The sequence below is a fragment of the Vipera ursinii genome (assembly GCF_947247035.1).
Source record: "Vipera ursinii genome assembly, chromosome: Z".
NCBI classification, from domain to species: Eukaryota; Metazoa; Chordata; class Lepidosauria; order Squamata; family Viperidae; genus Vipera; species Vipera ursinii.
Genome location: NC_139517.1, coordinates 62763204 through 62789763, shown reverse-complemented (window position 1 = coordinate 62789763; position 26560 = coordinate 62763204). Strand labels below are relative to the sequence as shown.

Below are 26560 nucleotides of genomic sequence, written 5' to 3'. Positions count from 1 at the left end.
CCTGACACTTGGTAAAACCTCATGGCCTAAGTCTCTATCCCCTATAAATATTCTCTTCAGATTTATCAACAAGTTCTTCAAAAATAGATTGAATTCAGATTGCTTGTATGCTTTTCTGACTTCCTAACTTATCAGAAGAAATAGTAAGTAGGAAAACATTCTTTTATTGCACTACTCTGTCAATAAATGTATTGACATTAAAAAGCATTAACAAGAGTCATTTAGTACCAACATCCATTTATTGCTGTTTACAGATTGCTCCATTCTGATTGATCTCTCAAAATCAATTATTGAGACATATGAAAATTAGTTGCTGGAATGTTGTTCAAAAATAATTTGCACTTTGCATCTTTTGCTATTTCTTTCTAGACTCTAACATTTTGAAAAAACCTGTTAAACCATTTTTTCCTCCATGTCTCTTATAAGAAAAACATCTGTTTCTTCTTGTTCAATTGAAGTGACAATCTCAAGAGTCCAAATTTTAATGTAATGTCATTTAAAAGAAATTCTAGCAAGAATATGTTTCATTAGTATATCTAATTTGCATATGAAAGTAGAGTTCTTATGAGTCACAAGAGAGTTGTGGTTGCATGTGGTTTAAATAAGCAAGTTAAGAATTTTATACACTAATGCATGCAGAGGATAAACCCAGTGGCGTAGCGTGGGGGGTGCAGGGGGGGCCGGCCGCACTGGGCGCAACATCTGGGGGGGGCGCGCTCGCACTGAGCTGCTCAGGGAGCCCCAAGGACTGCACAGAGTTGGCTTGGCTCCGCTCTTGAGCTGCTCTTTCTTGCAAAGCGAAATGAGTCCGGCAGGTGAGATGGGCGGCCACATAAACTGAATAAAATAAATAGAAGCGGCCAACTCTAAGCCCAGGCTCAGGCCAACCGCAAGCGCCCCGCAGGCGCCCCGGCAGGCTTGGCCGAGCGAAGACGGACCCGCCGGCCGGCCGGCCTAGCTTCGTGCGCATGCGTGGCTTTATTTAGCAGGGCTCACGTGCGAGCTTGAATGCAGCGGCTCTTGCAGGTCGGAGCCCCGCCCATCCGCCCTCGAGAGGGACCCGGAAGCATCCCGCATGCGCGCGACTCTTCTTGGAAAGTCTACGCCGCTGCGGGGCGCGTCTTTTCGGCGGTGCTGTGACGTCATCGCCCGCCCGCGCCTCTATTTCCGCTTCCGGTTGCCTTGCCCCGGGTGCTGACAACCCACGCTACGCCACTGGATAAACCTAGGAAATATGCAATTATGAATAAAAGAAAATAGAATGGGAAGCCTTTTGAGTGTAAATTTATGTCTGATACATTTTCCTTAGCTTCATCTATTTTATTAGAAGTCTGTGTCTACATGTAACTACAATTAATGAGAAATACCTGCAGATGTGACATTTTCATAACAGCAATGACTGCTGTGAGGTTACAGTGTGGGAAATTCAAATAATATCTTGAACCTAGAGGAGAGGAGGGGAGGGGAGGGGAAAGGAGGGTAGGGTAGGGTAGGAGAGAGTAAGGGAGGAGAAGGAATCAGAGGGAAGGAGAGAGGACAGAGGAGAAAGGAGAGAGATCACTGTGATTTAGGTTGATCATAGATTTGGGGATTCAGAGAAAGAAGTGAATTTTGGATTATTGTGGTAGTATATGTTTCACACATTTAATTTTTCCTAATAAATGGATACATTATGTGCATAATTACATATGATTCAGTACTTTTTGAATATGCTGTAAAAGATGTATCACACCATCTAATGTATTAAAAATAATACATTATAGCCCCAAAATAACATAATTTCTTTCCTTCCCCCCTTTCTCATTTGTGTTTCTAGGTGCAGGACTCTGTGATGGACAATGGCATGAGATTCGATTCTTAGCAAAAGAAAATTTTGCAGTTCTCATCATTGATGGTGATGAAGCTTCTTCTGTTCAGAATAACAGTCCTCTGAAAGTTTTGACAGGAGAAAAATATCTGTTTGGAGGTAAAATATCTTTCAAATTATTTTCTTGGAGAATAGCTTTTTTGAAACAATTTTTAGTAGACTTGGGGGAGATTTTTTCTGGTTAAAATGCAAGTAAGATGACCACTTTCTCTCAAAATACTGTTCAGCTTCAGAGATTAATTTGTAATAAAAAAAAACCTTCTGTACTTCAGGATTGAACTATAGAGTCCTTGGTGCTCTCTGAAATTAGGTCACATTATCACAAAGCATGATGTTCGCTAGCTGGGCAATGAAACATCTGCAGGCCAACAAACAGACTAAGAGAGTACCAAAAGCTATATAATTATTTTCTAATTCTAATTCTAATATGGATACACTAGCATGTGCTTTGAGCTGTGTTCTCACGGTATACCAAACTGAATATGAATTAATTTAAATTTCACTTTTGTTTCTGCTTATATGGGAAACTGAAAACAGTTTTTGTGCCAATACAATTTCTGTGAGACCAGTCAATAGGAATAGAACAAGAAGAGACCTTGGAGGTCTTCTAGTCCAACCCCTTGCTCAAGCAGGAGACACTATACCATTTCAGAAGGTCGCTGTCCAGTCTTTTCTTAAAAACCTTCAGTGATGAAGCACCTACAGTTTCTGAAGGCAAGCTGTTCCATGGGTTAATTTTCCTATCTTTTAGCAAGTTTCTCCTTAATTCCAATTGCTTCTCTCCTTGATTAGTTTCCATCCATTTTTTCTTCTCTTGCCTTCTGGTGCTTTGGAAAATAAGTTGACCTCTTCTTTGTGGTAACCCCTCAAATATTTGAACATTGCTATCATGTCACCCCTAGTCCTTCTTTTCTCTGGACTGGCCACACCCATTTTCTGCAACTGTTCTTCATATGTTTTTGTCTCCAGGCTCTTAATCATCTTAGTTGCTCTTCTTTGCACTTTTCCCAAAGTCTCAACCTCTTTTTTGTAATGTGGTGACCAAAACTGGATGCAATATTCCAGGTGTGGTCTTACTAAGGATTTATAAAACAGTACTAATACTTCACATGCTTTTGATTCTATGCCTCTTTTTATACAATCCCACATCTTAAGAAAGCAGAACTCTTGGAAATGAATTCTTCCAACAGGAACTTTTATTAAGAGTAGTTGATAGCAGACATACTAGACAGGATCTAAGATTTCCCACACAGAACGATAGGTTAAGGTATCCCCAAGCAAGACCCCATAGTCCATCTGGCCAGTGTGGGACGACCAATCCCCAGGTGTTAGGTCCATTATGGGAAAAGGGGAGATAACATCGCCCCGTCACCAGATCACACAGTGATGGTTGACAGCTCTTCACACCTTCCTCTGGGATCATAGAAACAAACCAGGCACAGAGTTTGCATTTTTTTTATTCTTTCCCTTGTTTTAGCTGACAGCTTAGGGAGATAGGTTCGGAAAGAGATATAGCGCAGGGGAGCAAGATGTTACATTGTAGTGGGTAGAGGAAGCAAAGGCAATAAATGAAAGCAAAAGGTTAAATTGTAGCAGATAGAGGAAGCAGCGGCAATAATCCCATGGGCACACACTCCTCCCCCTTGGGAGTATGGCAGAACCCAGGGAAAGGTGATATTTGCATTTGGGTCAGAGGGGATAGATAGAAATGAAATAGGAATGGGTTCTGACACAAGGATTGTATTAACTTTTTGGCTGCTGTCGCACACTGCTGACTCATGTTTAAGTGATCATCAATTAGGACTCCAAGGTTCTCCTCACAGTTACTGTTTTTCAACCAGGTTTTGCCTAATCTGAACTTGTACCTTCTGCTTTTCCTGCCTAGCTATAAAACCTTGCTTTTCTCCACATTAAATTTCATATTGTTAGCTAGGGCCCATTCTTCAAGTCCGCTGAAATCTTTTCAGATCCTAAGCTTGTCTTCTGGGGTTTTGGCTATTCTTGCCAACACCTGCAAATTTGATGAGTTCCCTTTCTATTCCCTGAAAATATTGAAGAGTACTGGGCCTAAAACAGAACCTTGTGGAATTCCACTGCTTACTTCCCTCCATGTAAATGTAGTACTAGTGATTTATATTCATCAAGATCAGACAGATGTTCTCTTACCATTTTGTTGCTTATTTTAATTTTATTTCTAGTCTGTCTTTTACAGTTATCTAAAAGACAGACAATTATTTCATATAAAAGGAAACAGCTTCCCAGGCTTAGACTTCTGAAAGTTCCCAAGATAACATACTGAGACTGTTTAAGAGATGTGAACCCTACAATGATTCAATGAAAAAAAATCATTGCAAATTCCAGTATCTTCCTGATTTTCTCTGATAAGAACTGGATCAGAATTCAGCTCTATTTTGTGCCACCATTTTTCCCTAAAGGTCATGTTTAAAATGCTTATTTTGAGAGAAAATATATTCAAAGTATGTATTGATATAAAATATGAGGTGTAGAGTTTTTAAATATGCAAAGTGTCCATCCTGTTTTACATCATGGCTGTGTTTGAGGGCATTGAGATGGAGGGCTTCAGGCAGATACAGTTCCCCCTCTTTGTATAACAAACCATCCCTGCATGTTAAGGAGGTTTGATTATCTTTGAACCATTGATCTGTGAGGAGCTCTCATTGTATCTTCTTCACTCCCGGGTCATAAGGATTAGGGGTTCTGCAAGGTATGAGTTGTGCCGCAGGTTGTGAACTGGGGATAATTGCCTCATTTACCTCTTCATGTTCGCTTTTGTACTGGGGCAATTGGGATAGAACTTCAGCTAAAAAAAATTTTCTTCCCGGTATGTACTTTGCAGTGAAGTTGAAATGATTAAAGTACTGAGCCCACCACACTTGTTTTGGGGACAGTTTGTAGGGGGGTCTTCAGTAACTCTAGGTTTTTGTGATCTGTCCATATTTCAAATGGCACCTTGCTCCCCTCTAAATAGTGTTGCCAGTTTAACAGGCTCCACATAATGGTGAGGGCCTACTTCTCCCAGATTGCCCATCTCCTCTCGCTTTCAGTGAATTATTTGGAGGTGTAGGTGTAGGGTTGTAGGAGTCCACTTTTGTTCTTTTGCAGTAATAAAGCTCTGACTGCAATGTCACTGGCATCAGCTTGGATTATGAAGGGATCCCCTGGGCATGAATGCTTTAGAACTGGATAAGTAGCAAATAGTCTTTTTAAATTCTCAAAAGCTGTTTGACAGCTCATTGTCCAAGCAAGTGGTTGGCCTGGTTGTGGCTTAACTGTGAGTTAAGAAGGGGGCTAGAGGAGCAAAGTAGCGAAGCCCTTGCTGATTGGACCCTCTTTGCTTTTAAACTGCAAGAGGCTGCTGGGAAAAGCTACAATACTGTGAGTTAAGAAGGTGGGTGGAGGGGCAAAGTAGCTAAGCCCTTGCTGATTGGATCCTCTTGATTTTAAACTGCAAGAGGCTTCTGGGAAAAGCTACAATACTGTGAGTTAAGAAGGTGGGTGGAGGACTGTGAATCATATAACTAAAAATAAAAAATAGTGGTGGTACATTCAGGGCAAGTGCATCTGAGATTCCTTTCATCTCAGCATGTCTGGCTTAGTTCAGTGCAACACTTGTTTTGCAGCTGTCTTTTGCAGCACTCTTTTCAAACTGGATAACTGTCCTATCTGTACACAATTCACTAGTCTACAAGGACAGATTATTTATCTAGAGTCTGTAATCTGTGCTCTTCAGGCAGAAATTAGGTGTTCAGTTCAGCCCTCCTACTCTACTGAGCCTCTGTGCTATCAGCCCCCTCTACCGCAAAGATCCTGCAGGAGAAGGGCAGTGTGGAAAACTGTGGGATCTGGCAGGGTGAGAGCTGTGAACCATAAACCCAAAGCTTTAGCTGTGTCCCTGTATATACAGTGCCCTTGCTGACCTTAATAGGGACATTAAGGTAACAGGTCAAGGTGGTTGTGATGATAACTCAAATAAGCAGGAGACCATGGTCTTAGATGAACTTGTTTTTGACTGGGAGAAGTGCGAATCAGGTATTACACATCAGTCATGCAAGAAAAGAAAGGTACTCAAAAAGAGAAGCCACCTTCTGGTTGGTGATTCAATTATAAGGGATGTAAATTTAGGAAAGGATACAGAGGCTTCAAAAGAGGTCAAGTGTCTTCCAGGTGCTACTGCCAGTAGGGACAAGAAGCGTATTTTCAAAATGGTCAACAATGCTAGGAATGACTGTGATGTGGATGCTATTGTACATCTTGGCACTAACGATCTGTCCCAAAACGATGTACTCTCTGTGCAGAATGATTTCCAGAGCTTGGGGCAGGAACTCAGCAGAATAGGCTGTAGGCTCACTTTTTCAGAGGTCTTACCAGTGTATAAGGAGCAAAATGGAAAAGGCCAGCGTATAGCAGAATTTAATATGTGGCTAAAGGAGTGATGTAAAGGATAAGTCTTTAGATATATTAGTCACAATGTCTGTAGCTGGTCCAATGAAAAAATGTACAAAAGAGATGGTCTGCATCCATCCAAGAAAGGGACTGGGTTACTTGGAGTAAATTCACAGATTTTCTGGAGGAATATTTAAACTAAACAATGGGGACAGTGAGTTAATTGATACAGAACATCACTGTATCAATAGAGGAACTCAGGCACCACACAAGTTATGTAGCAAGTAAACACAGGGTCAGTCATAAAGGACTCAAATATCTATACACCAATGCGCAGAGTATGAACAGTAAGCAGGGTGAACTAGAAATGAGGGCGGATATGATATTGTTGCCATTACAGAAACAGGTGGGACGAAACTCACAAATGGAACAGACAGCTTGAGGGATTTAAATTATTTAAAAGAAACAGACTAAACAAAAGAGGAGGTGGAGTTGTTCTCTATATAAAAATTAACTTTATCTCTACAGAAATAGAGCACAACAAACATGTGCGAGCAGTTACAGCTGAAGGTGTTTCAGCCTTCAACTATGGCTCCCAGTCCTCCAGCATTTGCAGAAAGAGAGAGAGAGAGAGAGAGAGAGAGAGAGAGAGAGAGAGAGAGAGAGAGAGAGAGAGAGAGAGAGAGAGAGAGAGGCACTTGCACTTCCCTTTTCTCTCTCTCTCTCTCTCTTCATGTGGCATTGCCCCCTAGCGGGGCTCCTGATTGGCCCTGCTCCCTCTCCTCTCCCATCACCCTTTGCAGGCCTGCCATAGAGCTAGACGTGAAGCACCCAGGGAAGGAGCCATGGAGGCGGGCGGGCAGGCAGATAGCGAGTTCCCTCTGAAGAATTCCCTCCAGGCTCTACCCCCACTGATGCCACCGTCTGAGGGTGGATTTCTGGCCTCCATCTGCACATCTCCTACAATAAAGGGAGTCAGTTTTTTCCCCAGTGCATAAAGAAGTTATTTTTACACTACACAAGGGTCTATTAAGTGTGTAGTAGCAGAATGTCTAAAATGTATATAGCTTAATTTTTAAAAAATCTTTTATTGTTAAAAATGCTAATCATCACTGAGCCTTCAGCAAATTGTTATCTTTTTGCTGATGGGCAGTCAATATCTGCAAAGTGCAATAAAATGAAGAGCAATAAACTATTTCTATACCATATAGAAAGTGCCAGAGGGAGGGCAGGATAGAAAGAAGTTTAAATTGCCAGGTCTGTCATTCAGTGGCAAAAAAGTGTTCGTTATGAGGTACTTAATTACAGTATTGTTCTTTGGAAGCAAAGCATAGAACAGATGAAAGAAAAGAAGCTGAAGAACAAGAAGATCAAAGAATACCTAATCAAGAAATACCACTTAGAAACAAGGAAGATCAAGGAAGCACTGGAAATAATAAAGCAGCAAATAACAGCTATAGCCAGGAAAATCAGTAGCTACGAAGCTCGAATTGCAAATTATAGGCAGAACCTCCAGTTTCAACACAATCAGAAACATTTCTACCAATCCATCAATGGAGAAACTGCAATGAATCAGTCATTACCTGACAAGGAAGAAACAGCGCAGTTCTGGAAGCAGATGTGGGATAACCCAACAACAACAACAAACAGAAGTTGAAATGAAAGAACTAGTAATAACAACAAAAATGATAGAAAAAAGAGCAAGGAAGATAAAAGATTGGTTGGCACCAGATGAAGATGAACTGCATGGGTTTTGGTTGAAACATCTAACTGTTATATACCCACTCATTGCCAAGCAGTTCAACAATATACTACAAGGGAGGACGTCCGGGTGGCTTTCCAGCATCGCGGACAGTCAGAATCGACCGCTGGCCCTTCGTTTCTGTTTAAACCACGGAACAGCCGACAATCAGCTGCTCCATGGTGTGAAAACCCCACTCCTCAGGTGAAGAGGGGAGGGGGAGTTCCCAGGTAGGGGTAGAGCCCCCTTAGAGCCCCAGAGCGTTTGTTCTGGGGCTTGAAGGGTGAGGCCCCCCCCCCAAAGACTGGGAGTCTCCAGAGCGGAGGACTCTTCTGCTTGTAGCAGAACAAGATGCTGAATCCACTCCTGCCAGATTTGATTGACATCTAGAAACATTGTTGCAGCAGACCGGAGACAGGAGTCGTATAAACAGCAAGTATAAGGCTTTAACCCTTGAAAAACAATTCTTTTTTTGTCCTGTTTACTATTTGGAAAAGAAAGGGAAAACGGCATCTGAGTGAATAGGGAGGAGAGAGGGGAAGAACTTTTTTTCCTTTTTTATAAGAGGTGAAGGGGTTTTTCTTTTTTTCCCCCCTCTCCCCCCCTTTTTTATAGTGAAAGTGTTTGCTGGGAGATTGAGGAGGAATTGGACTTTAAATTTTCTCTGCCTGAACTTACAAGATGTGGTTTTAGTTCTTAAAGGAGAAGAGAAGTGAAAGTGTGAGCAGAGAGTTAAGTGCCTATAAAATGGCTTCTAAGCCTCCTAGAATCCGTTACTAAAAGTGCAGGGACATCGCCTGTTCAGCAATATGGACTGCAGTCTTTGACATCATCCCCCGCAACTTCTCTACCTGTAACATTAAAGGACCTGCAAGATGCATTAAAAGTGGCTTTAGCCACTCAGTCTGAAAAAATAACTGAACAGGTGGCTGAGCTTATTGAGGAGAAGAACAAGGAAATGCGGGAGGACATTCTCTTAGCACTTCAGGGGATGGCAGGATGTATTTAGACTTTGAATGAACAGGTTGTTGTTGGAGGCTAAAATGGGTGAAGCTGAATTTAAAATGGATAAAACAGAGGAAGAGGTTCTGTTGATACAGTATAGAGATATGGAGTTTGCCCTAAGGATCAGAGGTTTGAAAGAGAATTCTCAGGAGAACTTGCAAGAGAAGCTGGTGGATGCTTTGGCACCTATTTTGGGGTTTAAACCTGAAGAATTCTTTGGGGAAATAGATAAAGTCTTCAGTGTTAACTCTTGGATTGCCAGGCAGAGGAAATTGCCAAGAGATGTGGTGGTGTATTTTACGAAGAGGAGGATAAGAAATGAGATTATACAAATTTTTTATAATAAGAGATTTACAATTGCTGGTCAAGAGGTGTTGATTCTGAAAGAAATTCCCCCAAACGTTTTGAGAAAAAGGAAAGAATTTGCTTTTTTGGCAGAAGAATTGAAAAAAACAACAGCTTCAGTTCAGATGGGAGATTCCAATGGGTATTGTGGTGAATTTTGCTGGAATTAGATATCGTGTTAATACAATTTTGAAGGCATGAGATTTTTATACTAATGTATTGAAAGCAGGTTCACCGCCCTCTACAGAAGATAAAGAAGGATAGGATGAAGGAGTGCAACAGTTACAAGAAAAACAGCAATCTTCAGAAATTGTGAAACCCTTGGCTTTAGCAGAAGAAACTTCGACTCAAAGAATAACACAGGCTGCATCTAGACATAAGGCATAACAACAACAATGGCAACAGGATCAATGTTTGATGATTACAACTCAAGAATCAAGTGAACCAATGGGAGGAGCGAGGCTGAAGAGGCAGATTTCTGAAGATCTTCAGGTGGTGCTCTGGAAGCTTCAAGTCGCAAAGGATGGCGACAAAATTCCTGACCTGGAATGTTAATGGCTTGAATTCACCACAAAAGAGGAAGAAAATATTTCAGTATTTGAAACATTTTAAAAATGGTGTTGTATGTTTGCAAGAGATGCATATTCGCGTATCTGATCAGAAATATTTGATAAATCTGAGACTGGGTACACAATTTATTGCATCCGCTCCAGAGAAGAAAAATGGTGTAGTAATATATGTGAAGAAAGGTTTGATAGCCAAATTAATAGAAGCAGATATACAAGGAAGATATATTATTATTGAACTTTTGATTGAAGCGAAGAAAATACTTTTAATTGGAATATATGCTCCTAATCAACAACAAGAAGAATTTTATAAATTGCTACATATCAAAATAATTCAATGGGACTACAAGTCTTGTATTTTAATGGGGAATTGGAATTGTGTGATGGACACGCAGAAGGATAAGAAAGGTTTTTTAAAAAATACTCCTAATCATGTTAGATTGCCTAGATCTTTTTTTGATTTGAAAGATGATTTGGAATTGAGAGACATTTGGAGAGAAAGAAACACGGATGAAAAGGATTTTACTTTTTTTTCTGACAGACATCAATCTTTTTCGAGGATTGATTTTATATTGATTACTAATGATTTTTTTTCTAGGATTAAGAAGATCAAGATATGTCCAAGAACTTTATTGGACCATAGTCCAGTTTGGATGGAATTGGATAAGGGTAACGGTGATAGAAGATCATGGAGATTAAATGAAAATTTATTTAGATATGTAGAAAATGTGGAAGAATGTATAAAGCAGATTTTTTATTATGAATATGCACAAAGGCACCTCTATTGAAATGGTATGGGATGCAAGTAAAGCTTACATGAGAGGTGTCTTGATATATCTGAATAATAAATATAGACTTAGAATGGATATTAAGTGTAAAGAAATAGAGGAGGAAATAAAGAGGAAAGAGAAAGCCTTTACTATGGATCCATCTGATAAGAGGCTAAAAGAATCAATTAATTTGTTAAGAAGTCAGTTTGATATGTTAATGGCAGACCAGGTGGCAACTAATTTAAGATATGCTAAAAAATCATATTTTTAATAATGCAAATAAACCTGGCAAGTGCTTAGCTTATTTATTAAGGAAAAAACAAACATCTTGTCATATACATAAGATAGAATATAGGGGTAAAGAAGTATTTCAGCAAAATCTTATTAAAAAGGCCTTTGTTGAATTTTATTCGAAGTTGTATGCAAAGGATAAAAGTCAAGGTGTAGACATAGATAGTTATCTACAAGGAGTGAAGATCCCAGCGCTCACACAAAAGCAATGGGAAGAGATGAATCAATTGATAATCACTGAAGAAATTATTCTAGCAATTACACAATTAAAAGTAGGAAAGGCACCTGGGACAGATGGATTGACTGCTACTTATTATAAAAATTTACAATTAGAGATGGTGTAACCTTTAAAACCCCTTCATGGATTACTGCCTTGTCGTGGCGAAGGGGCTTGCGTAATTCAATGAAGCTATGAGCTATGCCGTGCAGGGCCACCCAAGACGGAAAGGTCATAGCAGAGAGTTCTGACAAAACGTGATCCACTGGAGAAGGAAATGGCAACCCACTCCAGTATCTTTGCCATGAAAACCCTATGGACAATACCAAAAGGCAAAACGATATGATGCTGGAAGATGAGCCGCTCAGGTCGGAAGGCGTCCAATATGCTACTGGGGAAGAGCAGAGGGCTAGTACTAGTAGCGCCAGAAAGAATGAAGCGACTAGGCCAAAGCCGAAAGGACGCTCAGCTGTGGATATGTCTGGTGGTGAAAGGAAAGTCCGATGCTGTAAAGATTCTTTCTCCATAGGAACCTGGAATGTAAGATCCATGAATCAAGGAAAGCTGGACGTGGTCAAACAAGAGATGACAAGACTAAACATCGACATCTTAGGTATCAGCGAACTAAAATGGACAGGAATGGGTGAATTTAATTCAGATGACCATCAGGTATACTACTGCGGGCAAGAATCCCTCAGAAGAAATGGAGTAGCCTTCATAGTCAATAAAAAAATAGGAAAAGCAATACTGGGATACAACCCTCAAAATGACAGAATGATCTCAGTTCGAATCCAAGGCAAACCATTCAATATCACAGTAGTCTAAGTCTATGTCCCAACCACCAATGCTGAAGAGGATGAAATTGACCAGTTCTATGAAGCCCTACAGCACCTTATAGAACTAACACCCCAAAATGATGTCCTTATCATCATGGGAGATTGGAATGCTAAAGTAGGAAGCCAAAAGATAACTGGAATAACAGGCAAGTACAATATGAAGCAGGGCACAGGCTGATAGAATTTTGTCAAGAGAATACGATGGTCATAGCAAACACTCTTTTCCAACAACCCAAGAGACGGCTTTACACATGGACATCACCAGACGGTCAACACAGAAATCAAATTGACTATATGCTCTGCAGCCAAAGATGGAGAAGCTTTATACAGTCAGTAAAAACAAGACCAGGAGCTGACTGTGGCTCAGACCATGAGCTTCTTGTTGCAAAGTTTAGGCTTAAATTAAAGAAAGTAGGGAAAAGTGCTAGGCCAGTCAGGTATGAATTAAATCATATCCCTGTTGAATATACAGTAGAGGTGATAAATAGATTTAAGGAATTAGATCTGATAGACAGAGTGCCTGAAGAACTATGGACAAAGGTTCGCAACATTGTACAACAGGTAGCAACCAAACACCATCCCAAAGGAAAAGAAATGCAAGAAAGCAAAATGGCTGTCTGAGGAAGCTTTGCAAATAGCTGAGGAAAGGAGGGAAGCGAAAGGCAAGGGAGAAAAAGAAAGATATGCCCAATTAAATGCAGAATTCCAAAGAATAGCTAGAAGAGATAAGAATGCCTTCTTAAATGAACAATGCAAAGAAATAGAAGAAAACAATAGAATAGGAAGGACCAGAGATCTTTTCAAGAAAATTGGTGAGATGAAGGGAACGTTTCATGCAAAAATGGGCATGATAAAGGACCAAAATGGCAGGGACCTAACAGAGGCAGAAGAGATTAAGAAGAAAATTACACAGAAGAACTATACAAGAATGAGCTTAATGTCCCTGATAATCACAATGAGTTGGTCACTGACCTCGAGCCAGACATCCTAGAATGTGAAGTGAAGTGGGCCTTAGAAAAGCTGAGCAACAACAAAGCTAGTGGAGGTGACAGTATTCCAGCTGAGCTATTCAAAATCTTAAAAGACAATGCAGTAAAAGTGCTACACTCAATTTGCCAGCAAATTTGGAAAACTCAACAGTGGCCACAGGATTGGAAAAGATCAGTTTACATTCCAATTCCAAAGAAAGGCAGTGCCAAAGAATGTTCAAACTATCGCACCATTGCACTCATTTCTCATGCTAGTAAAGTTATGCTTAAAATTCTACAAGCTAGACTCCAGCAGTATGTGGATCGAGAACTACCAGAAGTACAGGCAGGATTTCGAAGAGGCAGAGGAACTAGAGATCAAATTGCTAACATACGCTGGATCATGGAGAAAGCTAGAGAGTTCCAGAAAAACATCTACTTCTGCTTCATTGACTATGATAAAGCCTTTGATTGTGTGGATCATAACAAACTGTGGCAAGTCCTTAAAGAGATGGGCATACCAGACCATCTTATTTGTCTCTTGAGAAACCTATATGCAGGCCAAGAAGCAACAGTGAGAAATGGACACGGAACCACTGATTGGTTCAAAATTGGGAAAGGAGTCCGGCAAGGCTGTATACTGTCGCCTTGCCTATTTAACTTATATGCAGAGCACATCATGAGAAAGGCAGGGCTAGATGAATCAAAAGTTGGAATTAAGATTGCCGGAAGAAACATCAACAACCTAAGATATGCAGATGATACCACTCTAATGGCAGAAAGTGAAGAAGAACTAAAGAGCCTCTTGTTGCGAGTGAAGAAGGAGAGTGCAAAACTTGGGTTGAAACTAAACATTAAGAAAACCAAGATCATGGCATCTGGCCCTCTCAATTCCTGGCAAATAGATGGGGAAGAAATGGAGGTAGTGACAGATTTTATTTTCCTGGGCTCCAAGATCACTGCAGATGGAGACTGTAGCCAAGAAATTAAAAGACGCTTGCTCCTGGGGAGGAAAGACATGGCAAATCTAGACAGCACACTAAAAAGCAGAGACATCACCCTGTCAACAAAAGTGCGTATAGTCAAGGCTGTGGTCTTCCCAGTTGCAATGTATGGCAGTGAAAGCTGGACCATAAGAAAGGCTGAGCGCCAAAGAATTGAAGCCTTTGAACTATGGTGCTGGAGAAGACTCCTGCGAGTCCCTTGGACTGCAAGGCGATCAAACCGGTCAGTCCTAGAGGAGATCAATCCTGACTGCTCTTTAGAAGGCCAGATCCTGAAGCTAAAACTCAAATACTTTGGCCACCTAATGAGAAGGAAGGACTCACTGGAGAAGACCCTAATGCTGGGAAAGGTTGAGGGCAATAGAAGAAGGGGACGACAGAGAATGAGGTGGCTGGATGGAGTCACTGAAGCAGTAGGTGTGAGCTTAAATGGACTCCAGAAGATGGTAGAGGACAGGAAGGCCTGGAGGAACATTGTCCATAGGGTCGTGATTGGTCGGACACGACTTCGCAACTAACAACAACAACAACAACAACAACAACAACAAACCTTTAAAAGAATTGTTTAGAATGATTCAATCTGGAGGGGAGGTAGCTCCATCATGGAAAATAGCATTTATAACATTGATTCCAAAGGAAGATCAAGATCCTGTACAAACCAAAAATTATAGACCTATATCATTGCTAAATACTGTTTATAAGATATTTGAAATTTTTTTAGCAAATAGATTAATGAAGGTCATGCAACAAATGATTTATACTGATCAAACAGGATTTATAAGTGGTAGGCAAATGAAAAATAACGTGAGACACATTGTAAATGTATTAGAATATTTAGAAAGAAATAACCAAGTCCCTGCAGCGCTGATTTTCTTGGACGCTGAAAAAGCCTTTGATCAATTGAATTGGCAATTTTTATTTAAGGTGTTAGAGAAGATGCAGTTTGGGGATAAGTTTCTACAACCTATTAGGGCTATATATCACAAACAAACAACTCAAATAATAATTAATGGTAGCTTATCAGAAGCTTGTAAAATTGAAAAGGGTACAAGACAGGGATGTCCATTTTCACCATTGTTGTTTGTTTTAACATTGGAAATATTATTGATTAAAATACGTGATTCAAAGAAAATACAGGGAATTAAAATTAGAGATCAAGATTATAGATTGAGGGTGTTTGCAGATGACTTGGTTATTACGCTAAGTCAACCAATTCAATCAGTTTTGGATTTAATGGAAATAATTTTACAATATGGACAAGTTTCTGGATTTAAGGTAAATAGACAAAAAAACTAAGATATTGTCTAAAAATATGACTATAGAACAAAAGGTAGGTTTAGAAAAATTAAAGGGATTTGAAATAGTTAAAAAGGTTAAATATTTGGGGGTATATCTTTCAGCTTCAAATACTAAATTATACAAGAATAATTATGAATTTTTATGGTCAAAAATACAAAAAGAGCTTGATAGTTGGAGAAAATTACAACTGTCTTTATTGGGAAGAATTGCAGCTGTGAAAATGAATGTTTTACCAAAACTTTTATTTTTATTTCAAATGATACCTATACTTAAAAATGATTCAAATTTGGAGGAATGACAGAGAGGTATTAATAAATTTATCTGGGCAGGGAAGAGACCGAGAGTTAAATTTAAGATAATGCAAGATGTACGTGAAAGAGGTGGTCTCAAAGTGCCCAATCTTAAATTATATCATGAGGCGGCAGCATTATCGTCAATTAGTGATTGGTTTAATTTAACACAATGCAGTTTATTGAATATTGAAGGGTGTGATTTGTTATATGGGTGGCATGCTTATTTATTGTATGATAAAAAAGTGGATAAAGTTTTTAAAACACATACAGTATATTAAGGTCTGCCTTGTTGAGAGTTTGGAAAAAAATATTGATACAAGTTGAATTATAAAATTCCTATTTGGGCAATACCTAAACATGCAATAGAAAATATAAATGTGGGATTTAAACATGATGTGATAACATATAAAGAAATTCTTAGATTGGAAAAGAATGAATGGCAACTGAAGTCTTTTAATATTTTAAAAGAAGAAAAAATAGTACAAACTTGGTTTCAGTCTGGGCAGTTACAGGCTAGATGGAAAGAAGATCAGAAAATTGGTATTTCAATATCAGATGGGAATTTGGTAAAGCAAATTAGAGATCAAAGTCGAGTGCATATAAGAAGGATATATAATGCATTGATAGAAATTGATTCAGAAGCAGAATTGGTTAAGGATTGAATGATAAAATGGGCCCAGAACTTTCAAGAACCAATAATAATGGATACTTGGGAGAAAGTATGGGTTGTTGTTGTTAGCTGCGAAGTCGTGTCCGACCCATCGCGACCCTATGGACAACATTCCTCCAGGCCTTCCTGTCCTCTACCATCTGCTGGTATGGGTTAGGAATGTTAAATTCACACAGGCACAAAATTTAAGGGAGAATTTTTACAAAATGTTTTATAGATGGCATTTAGATCCCAAAAAATTAGCATGTATGTATCCAAATTTTCAGCCAAAATGTTGGAAATGTGGTTGTGATGATGCAATGTATTATCATGTATGGTGGACTTGTAGAAAAGTTAAAGCTTTTTGGATTAAAGTTTGGTGGAATATGCAGAAGATTTTTAAGAAAAAGATAAGATTTTTACCACAATTGTTTTTGTTGGGTATTATCACTGATTGTACGGCTATAGAAACCAAATTGATGCTGAATTTAATAACAGCTGCAAGACTTTTGGTAGCGCAATACTGGAAGAAGGAGGACCTTCCTACTATTGAAGAATGGACTTTGAAAGCTTCGAACTTGGCAGAAATGGCTAAAATCTCGGCATATGTGAAAGATCACTCGCAACAGAGATATATAGCGGAATGGAAAAGATGGATTGATTTTATTCAGAACAAATATGGGACTACAAAGTATCATTTAGCATTTGAATAGTTATTAGTTATTGTAATTAGAGGCTGTATTATTTTTCTTTTCTATGGTTAAGGAGAGTTAAAGTGTGATAGGGTTTAAAGAGTAATTATAGTAATTAGAATATTTTAGAGTAAGATTGTATGATGTAATACCCTGTATTCGGCTCTGGGAAGTCGGGGTGTGTGTGTGTGTTTGGATGGGAGAGATGGGGAGAGGGGTGGGGTAGATGGGGTATATGTTTTAAAAATGTATTTTAAAACTTTTCAATAAAAAAAATACAAGACAGCAGAATAAATGAGAAAGAACTGGAGAAGATAACAAAGTACAAAGACCTACAAACAGAAATAGAAAGACTGTGGCACAGGCAAGCAAGGGTAGTACCAATAGTAATAGATGCTTTGGGTGCAATCCCAAAACAACTGGAGCACCACTTGAACACCATTGGCATTGACAAATTTGCCATTGGTCAATTGCAAAAGGCAGCCTTACTAGGAACTGCTTCCATCCTACAATGATATCTATAATAACATCAAACGTCCACATCTGCCTATCCCAGGCCCTTGGTAAAGACTCAATAGTTAGATTAAAATGCCAAATCCAGTCTGAACATCTGGCTGACTGTGCAATATTCAACAACAACAACAACAACAACAACAACTTTATTGTCACTTTTAATGTACACCAATCGGCATACATCAAAATGAAATTTCATTGCATACAGCTCTCAAAGGGTCACCATCTCTGATATACATTCCTTGTTTGTGGCCAGCTTAAGTTTCAGATTGTCCATTTTAGTCTCTAGGAAGTGAATGATGGCAAACAGAACAGATGGAAATGGAGCTCCATGTGGATTAGCCCTCAAATTAGCTTGTATTCCTGCATGACAACCTCACCTCCTTTCCATTTTCTGATCCTGACTCTTCCACTTTTTTCTTAAAGAGTGTCAGAACCCATTCCTATTTCATTTCTATCTATGACCCAAAATCAAATCTCACCTTTCCCTGGGTTCTGCCATACAGCCAAGGGGGAGGGGGGATCTGCCTGTGGGTTTATTGCCTCTGCTTCCTCTATCTGCTACAATGTAACATTTTGCTTTCCTGCATTATATCTCTCTCTGAATTTTTTCTCCCTAAACTGTCAGCTAGAACAAGGGAGGGAATAAGGAATGTAACCTCCGTGCCTGGTTTATTTCTATGCTCTCAGAGGAAGATGTGAAGAGTCACCCAACCATCACTGTGTGAACTGGAGACAGGCTGATGTTATCTCCCCTTTTCCCATGATGGACCTAACACTGGCCAGATGAACTATGGGGTGGAGTCTTGCTTGGAGATACCTTAACCTATTATTATGTGTGGGAAATCTCAGATCCTGCCTATTATGCCTGCTAACAATTACTCTTAATAAAAGTTCTTGTTGGAAGAAATTGTTTCCTAGAGTTCTGCTTTCTTAAGATGTAGGATTGAAGTGGATCCTGACATTAGACAGGATCTGCAGTAATAGTCAACCTGGAAGGAAGAGCCTTACTGGGAGACTTTGCAAAATCCACAATGTTGGACAACGGGGCAGGGAAGGAAAAACTCGGCATGAAGGGGGAGCCCTCAAGTCAGTTTTTGATTCCTGCTGACTGCATGGACAAGTCCCTGCAGGTTTTTTTGTCAAGGTTTTTCAGAAATGGCTTGCCATTGCCTGCTTCGTAGGGCTGAGAGACTATGACTTTGAATTTGTGGTTCAAAGAAAATTCCTAACCATCTTTAACTAGCAGAAATATTGGATTACAATCCTATTTTTTTTAAAAAAAATGCCAGCTGTCAGGATCCGAGATGTCCTACTCCTCGGAAGAAGAAGTGGTGGAGATGCACAGCCACAAACCTGATGGGCATTGGAAAGAAAGACAAGTGGGAGATGAGATGAGACAAGGCAGCCACCGACCCAGATGGAAACAAGAAATGGAGAGATCCCTTCACCTTAGCAAAGAGGAAAGATATTGCATGGAGCACTTGAACTGGATCTTGGAGAAAGATATTGACCTGATGAAAAGAACCCTCAGCTCTCTCTCAGGGATGAGAAAACTGAACCCCATGGTGCACCGTTACCTTGGGCTGCAGCCAGAGAGACACTGAGGGGGAATCTGAAGCTGAAGTCCTGGGGATATCCCCTGAGACCACAGCTACTACTTTGGCAGCCTCAACTCCCCACCAACCTGCAGCTGCCAATTAAGATGGGAGACAACATTGATGACAACGAAGGCACCAATCCATCCAAAAATTCCCACTGCTGGATGTGAAATTTTGGGAGAATCGCAATGCTTGGTGTCCTCAGCTACATGGAAGAGTACAGACAAGACATCCCCAATGACAAAGTGCATATCCGTATTGTGCAATCTGCTCTGGATGGGGTGGCCACAGACTGGGTAGTGGATCAGCATGATTCCAATGCCTCAGAGCTCCACAACTTCAACCACTTCATGTCCTCACTGAAAAGGTGATTTGAGGATCTCCTGGCTGACCGAAAAGCCTGTGAGAGGATCAAAACAGTGAAGCAAGGCAGACACCCAATAGCTGAATATACGCAAGAATTCTGGGCCATCGCCAGCAAACTGAACTGGCTGGACCCAGATAAACCTTTTATAATACAGGCGGATGCAAGCGATGTGGTGGTGGGGGCTATACTATTACAAGAAAATGATGAAGGGGCACTGCAATTGTGTGCATTCACATCCAGAAATCTCTCTGAAATGGAGCAACACTGGGCAGTGTGGGAAAAAGAATTGTATTCTGTGAGATGGTCATTGCTCATGTGACGCCACTTCCTTGAAGGGAACAAAATCCCTTTTCAGGTCTGGACAAATCACAAAAATTTGGAAGCACTAAAAACGCCCAGGAAACTCACCCTAAGCAAGCCTGCTGGTACCAGCACTTTCACCAATTCTGCTTTACGCTCAAACACTTGCTGGGGGGGGGGGAAACATCCTGGCAGATGCCCAGTGTTGCATGCCCCAATATAACAGCACATGAGCCACCAGTTCTAAACCACTCATGCCCAAACCACAATTAGCAGCACCAGTAACCACCAGGACCCAAGCTAAAGTAAAGCTGCAACTGAGTAGCCAAAGCAGAATCGAATTCAGGAAAATCTTACAAACAGATGAATATTTCTAGAAGAATAAAAACATGTGCATGATTAAAGACTGACTGCCATGGGTGGGGAAGAAGTTATATATACCAACCACCCAGAGAGTCACTTTCATGCAGCTGTGCCATGATACAAAATCAGCAGGACACTTTGGATTTGTAAAACACTACATTTAATCAAAAGACAATTTTGGTGGCAATCCATGAAAAAGGACATAGAAAGTTACGTGGCCAGCTACCCAACTTGCACAGCTGCTAAGAGGTTGCAAGGGAAATCAGCCAGACTGCTACAACCAGTGGCAAATCCCTCAGCCCCATGGAAAGAAATAGCCATGGATGTTATACTGGAGTTACCAGAAAGCAATGGGAACACTGTCATCTGGGCGGTTATGGACCTGTTTTCAAAATAAGTGCACTTTAAGGTAAAGGTAAAGGTTCCCCCGCACATGTGTGCTAGTCGTTTCCGACTCTAGGGGCCGGTGCTCATCTCCGTTTCAAAGCCGAAGAGCCAGCGCTTGTCCGAGGACATCTCCGTGGTCATGTGGCCGGCATGACTAGACGCCAAAGGCGCACGGAACACTGTTACCTTCCCACCGTAGTGGTCCCTATTTTTCTACTTGCATTTTTACGTGCTTTCGAACTGCTAGGTTGGCAGAAGCTGGGACGAGTAACAGGCGCTCACTCTGTTATGCGGCACTTGGGATTTGACCCGCCAAACTGCCGATCTTCTGATTGACAAGCTTAGCGTCCTAACCCACTGAGCCACCACGTCCCTTAAGTGCACTTTATCCATTGCCAAAAAATGCCCACCATGAAAGCCTTAGTGAAACTATTCATGCAGCACATCTACAGACAGCACGGGGCACCCCAATGCATCATATCAGATAGGGGAGTGCAATTCACATCAGAGTTTTGGAAAGAATTTTTATCCCTCTTAGGAACCACCCAAAGACTGCCATCTAGTCATCATCCTCAGACTAATGGATTGTCTGAATATCCGAACTCAGTACTTGAGCAATATTTAAGGTGCTTTATTAATTGGAAGGACCTACTTCCTTTCGCAGAAGTTGCCTACAACAATGCAGTCTACTCCAGCACAGGCTACACTCCCCTTCAAGTAGCTACCAGGCAATGTTTTAACCCTATGCCAGAACTAACCCGAAATGAACCGGCAATACCATCACTGAAAGAATGGATATCCCAATTACAAAACACCTGGTGAGTGGTTAAGAAAGCCTTAGATGAAGCTAGACAATCACACAAAACACAAGTAGATAAAAAAAGAGTTGAACCTAAACCATTCACTATAAGAGAAATGGTATGTTTGTTTACAAAATACTTAAAATCCCTACAACCCTCTAAAAAACCTGGTCCAAAATATGTAGGACCTTTCCAATTAAAAGGATCATAAACCTAGTAACAGTAGAATTAGAATTACCAAAGAACCTCAGACAATTACACCCAATCTTTCACTGCAGCCTGATGAAACAAGAACAACAGTCACCCTTACAGCCAAAAATCCCCCCTCCACCACCTCCAGTCATGACTGAAGGAGAACAACACTTCAAAATAAAAGAAATCCTAGATTCTAGAAAATACCATGGGGCAACCCAATACCTAGTAGCGTGGAAGCACCTTCCCTCCTCACAGAATGAGTGGGTCCACAAATGTCACATTAGAGCACCCAAACTGCTAAAAAAGGTTTCATACAGAATATTCCAAAAACCTCTATACCTGTTTTGTTTCTCTACACGGGGATCTCTCTTATTTTTAAGGGGGTAAGGATGTCAGAACCCATTCCTATTTCATTTCTATCTCTCCCCCCTGACCCAAAATCAAATCTCACTTTTCCCTGGGTTCTGCCATACTCCCAAGGGGGAGGGGGGATGTGCCCATGGGTTTATTGCCTCTGCTTCCTCTGTCCGCTACAATGTAACATTTTGCTTTCCTGTATTATATCTCTCTCTGAACTTTCTCTCCCTAAACTGTCAGCTAGAACAAGGGAGGGAATAAGGAATGTAACTTTCATGCCTAGTTTATTTCTATGCTCTCAGAGGAAGATGTGAAGAGTAGCCCGACCATTGCTGTGTGAACCAGAGACGGGCCGATGTTATCTCCCCTTTTCCCACAATGGACCTAACCCCTGGGGATTGGCCATCCCACACTGGCTGGATGGACTATGGGGTGGGGTCTTGCTTGGGGATACTTTAATCTATTGTTTTGTGTGGGAAATCTCAGATCCTGTCTAAGTACTCTTAATAAAAGTTCCTGTTGGAAGAAAGTGTTTCCAAGAGTTCTGCTTTCTTAAGATGTGGGATTGAAGTGGGTCCTGACATTGAGGCCTTGCTTCTTTTCACCCCTGGAGCATGCTGCCGCTGCCACCAACTCCTCCAAAAGTCTCTGTCTCTTCCTCTGGGCCTGCTGACAACCTCATCCAATTCCTTCGCTCCATAAGCCCTGGGACCTCTCCTCCTCTGCTTCCTTTGGAAACAGCCCTGATTTGCAATAGAATCTCATGGGGCCATCTGTCAGATCTTGCTGCACCAACTGTTTACTTGAAATTTATCAGACAAGCTTCCCCCCCCAGGAATTTTCCTATCACACAATTCAAATCTTTCATTTGATTTATACAATATTGTACAAAATTGAAAATTAATAGCTTTTCTGATTATTTTCAATATAATTATGTATAAATCATACAATTAACACATATAAAGCTTTGGCTCCTCCCTCATTTGATTTGGCTTCTGCTTTTAAACAAATTTTGCAATCAGTTACTGGCCTAGTTACAAAATTAGAGAATAACAGAGTTGGAAGGGGCTTTGGAGGTTTTCTAGTCAAAACCCCTGCACAAGAAGGAGATCCTATACCGTTCTGGACAAATGGCTGTCTATTCTCTTAAAAATCTCCAGTGATGGAGCACCCACAATTTCTGAAGTCAAGCTGTTTGACTGGTTTATATTTTCAGTCAGAAAATTTGTCCTTAGTACCAGGTTGCTTCTCTCCTTGGTTAGTTTCTATCCATTTATTCTTCTCCTGCCTTTTGGTGCTTTGGAAAATAGGTTGATGCTCCTCTTCTTTGTGGCAATCCACTACGTTGCTTTTTAAATACTTAAATGTAAAATTGAAAAATAAAATATTATTAAAAAATATTAACACCCTGCTATCATGTCACTGCTAGTCCTTTTTTCCCTGGAGTAGACAAACCCAATTCCTGCAATCATTCTTCATATATTTTAGTCTCCATCCTCTAATTATCTTTATTGGTCTTCTTTGCACTTTTTCCAGAGTCTCAATATCTTTTTTATATTGTGGTGACCAAAACTGGATGTAATGTTCCAAGTATAGCCTTAGCAAGTCTTTATAAAGTGGTAGTAACACTTCATGTGATCTTGACTGTATCTTCTGTTAATGCAGCCTTTTGTCAGTTACAAATCCATTTGGTGGTGATGCTGTCTCTCCCACATTTTTCTAACTTACTAAGAAGTATGTTGTGGTCTGCTTTGTAAAATGCCTTACTGAAATCCAAGTATACTTTGTCCATAGTATTTCACTAGTCTACTAATGTAGTCATTTTGTCAAAGAATGAAATAAGATTGGTGTCAACTGTACAACGAACCTGGCTGCAGCCATTTTGCTCATTCTAGTTTTGGCATTACTTTTTTTTTGACAAACCCATGTTGGCTTCTAGTTATAATTTTGCTTGCTTCTAAGTGTTTGCAGTTCTGTTGCTTGATTATTTTTTCCAGGATCTTCCCAGGTATTAAAGTTAGGCTGATAGATCTGTAGTTTCCTGGGTCCACTTTTTCCCCTTTTTTGAACCACATCAGCTCCTTTCCATTCCTCTGGTAGTTCCCCGGTGGTCCAGGATCTGTGAAAGATATGGTTCAATGGTTCTGAGATAACATCTGATAGCTCCTTCAGAACTCTGGGATGTAATCCATCTCATCCTGGTAATTTGAGCTCATCTTGGGTGGATGGGTGTTGTCTTACCATTTTCTTGCCTATTTTAATTTGTATTCCTAGTTTGTCTTTATGCAACCATGCTGGTTTCATCTGGAATCCCTTGCATTTCTTTCTCTGTAGTATTGTTTTTGTTTGGGTGTTTTATTATCTCATTTTTCAGAGTTTACCAAACATGCTTAACTATTTTTTTCCTCTAGGAGTTTCATCCATAGTGTTAGATGTTTTGTGCCAGCCATGGCAGTTCCCCAAAAAGGTCATCACATGGGAGCAAAGAGGCTTCTTTGCTTCCACTGGTGGGTCAGGGGTACCCGACCCCTGCAGCCCCATTGGCGAGAGAGTTTTATGGTTAGGGAGGGGCTGAGACCCCCCATAAATACCTCTGCTCAAGGGGCTGCTCCTTCTTCTAGTCTAGCTATGCTTGCTTGCTCTTTTTGTTCTCTCTCCTGCTAGCTTACAATCCAGGCATGGAGGCCTACATGCCAGGAAACTCTTTCTATTTACTTTATCGTTAAATAAAGCTTTGAATGATTACATTCTTGCGTGATACCTTTCACTTGGAAGCACCTTAACAATCCATCGACCTCGTGAGTCCACTTCACATATAGACTCCTTCCTAATCTCTCTCTTAGTTTAGTGAAGTCAGCTCTCTGAAAATCTAAAACACTAGTGTGATCTTGTTCAGTTACTGAGCTTGCATTATGGTGAATTCCTACAAGTTTCACTCCCTTAGCCATTTCATCTGTATTAGTAAGAATTAAGAACACTATAAATTTACCTCTAGTTCCTCCTCCACCTTTTGGGTGACAATGTTGTCAGCTAGGTACATGTTTAATCTCCCACTCACTGCAGAATTTGTTACCCAGTTGATGTCATGGTAATTAAAGCCCCTCATTATTATAGTGGTGTATTTCTAATATACCTCACTAATTGATGAGCAAAAAAATCATTTTTTATTTGCTCAACTTGGATGAGGGCCTGTAGCATATACCTATAGGAAAGTTATTTCTTTTTCTTCTTATATTCAACCAAATATTTTTAAAGGCTTTTGTCTTTGGTTTTATGTATTTCTATAGAAGTGTAGCAATTCTTTATATACAGTGCAATTCTACCCCCTTTTTTGCTGGGTTTGTTTCTTTTGAACAATTTATATATTTCTAATAGTATGTTCCAATCATGGATTCCATGTTATCAGATTTCAGTAATAGCAACAATATTGTACCTGGTCTCATGTACTAGGACTTCAAGATCCTTTTGTTCCTGAAATATTGAGCATTAATGTACAGGGATCTGAGCCTTTTACAATTGACCCTTCATTTGCTTCCTATGTCTCCTGTTTTATACCTGAGTTTCCCTTCCTTCTCATCACTCTTTGTCTGATTTGTTGTGTCAGGGTTTATGCTTTGGGTTTTGTCCTATAAATTGGTCTCCTTTCCCCTCCTGTTTGTTGGGACTTAGCTGACAATGTCTCATGGCTAGCACAACCATGAAGATCTTGTATCTTCAGATCCTTCACTTCCTCTATAAATTTGCACTAATTAGGCATAATCAGCATTGCATCTTTTTCTTCTTTGTGTCTTGGATTACTGAGGAACCTTGGTCCCTTCAGCAATCTGAGGTTGTTTAGGCCATATTTATTTGCTAACCATTTTTTTCTTTTTTTTCTTTTATTAAAGAGTTTTACAAAAAACAAAATTTTACAATATATCCCCAAATCCCTCCCACCCCAAACCCACCCACTTCACCCCCCACTTCCCAGAGCTAAATACAGGATTATAGTTACAATAATCATATTCTAAATAAAAATTATGCATAATATACAATTAACCAAATTCATAATGTGCTTTAACTCCCCTTTAACATAACTACAAAGTACCAATAACAATATCCCACTAAAATCTACTCATAAGCTAAATGGAACTTTTTAGTCCCATATTTGTTCTGAATATAATTTATCCATCTCCTCCAAACTGAAATATATCTTTCCTGTGAATGATCTTTCAAATAAGCAGAAATCTTAGACATTTCTGCAAGATTCGAAACTTTAAACACCCATTCTTCTATAGTGGGCAAACTATCCTTCTTCCAATATTGTCCCACCAGTAACCGTGCTGCTGTTATCATGTTCAACATCAAGTTAGTTTCTTTAACATTACAATCTACCACAACACCCAATAAAAACAATTGCGGAGAAAACTTTATCCAAGTATTCAAGCAAGTTAACAATTTGTCTTACATTATATTTCATATACCTCCCAGATATAAATCCCGATTGATCACTATGAATCATTTGTTTCAAAACTTGCATTAATCTATTGGCCAATACTTTAGCAAAAATCTTATAATCTGTATTTAAAAGCGATATAGGTCTATAATTTTTAGGTTGAGTAAGGTCTTGATCCTCCTTTGGAATCAACGATACAAAAGCTGTCCTCCATGATGGAGGAACTACACCTCCAGTCTGAATTTCATTAAACAAAATCTTTAAGGGTTCAATCATTTCAGGCAACAACTTTTTA

The 26560-nt window shown here is 40.0% G+C and overlaps 1 protein-coding gene across 1 annotated transcript in view; it reads left to right on the top strand.

Moving 5' to 3' along the window:
- The window catches only part of CNTNAP2 (contactin associated protein 2), a gene marked incomplete at its 5' end in the record, with an annotated part of 1430381 nt that overhangs the window by 803390 nt on the left and 600431 nt on the right, over window positions 1–26560 (top strand). The window contains one exon of the mRNA XM_083378276.1: window positions 1817–1966. Coding sequence (XP_083234402.1) covers window positions 1817–1966 — 150 coding nt within the window. The remainder of the gene's footprint in view (window positions 1–1816; window positions 1967–26560) is intronic.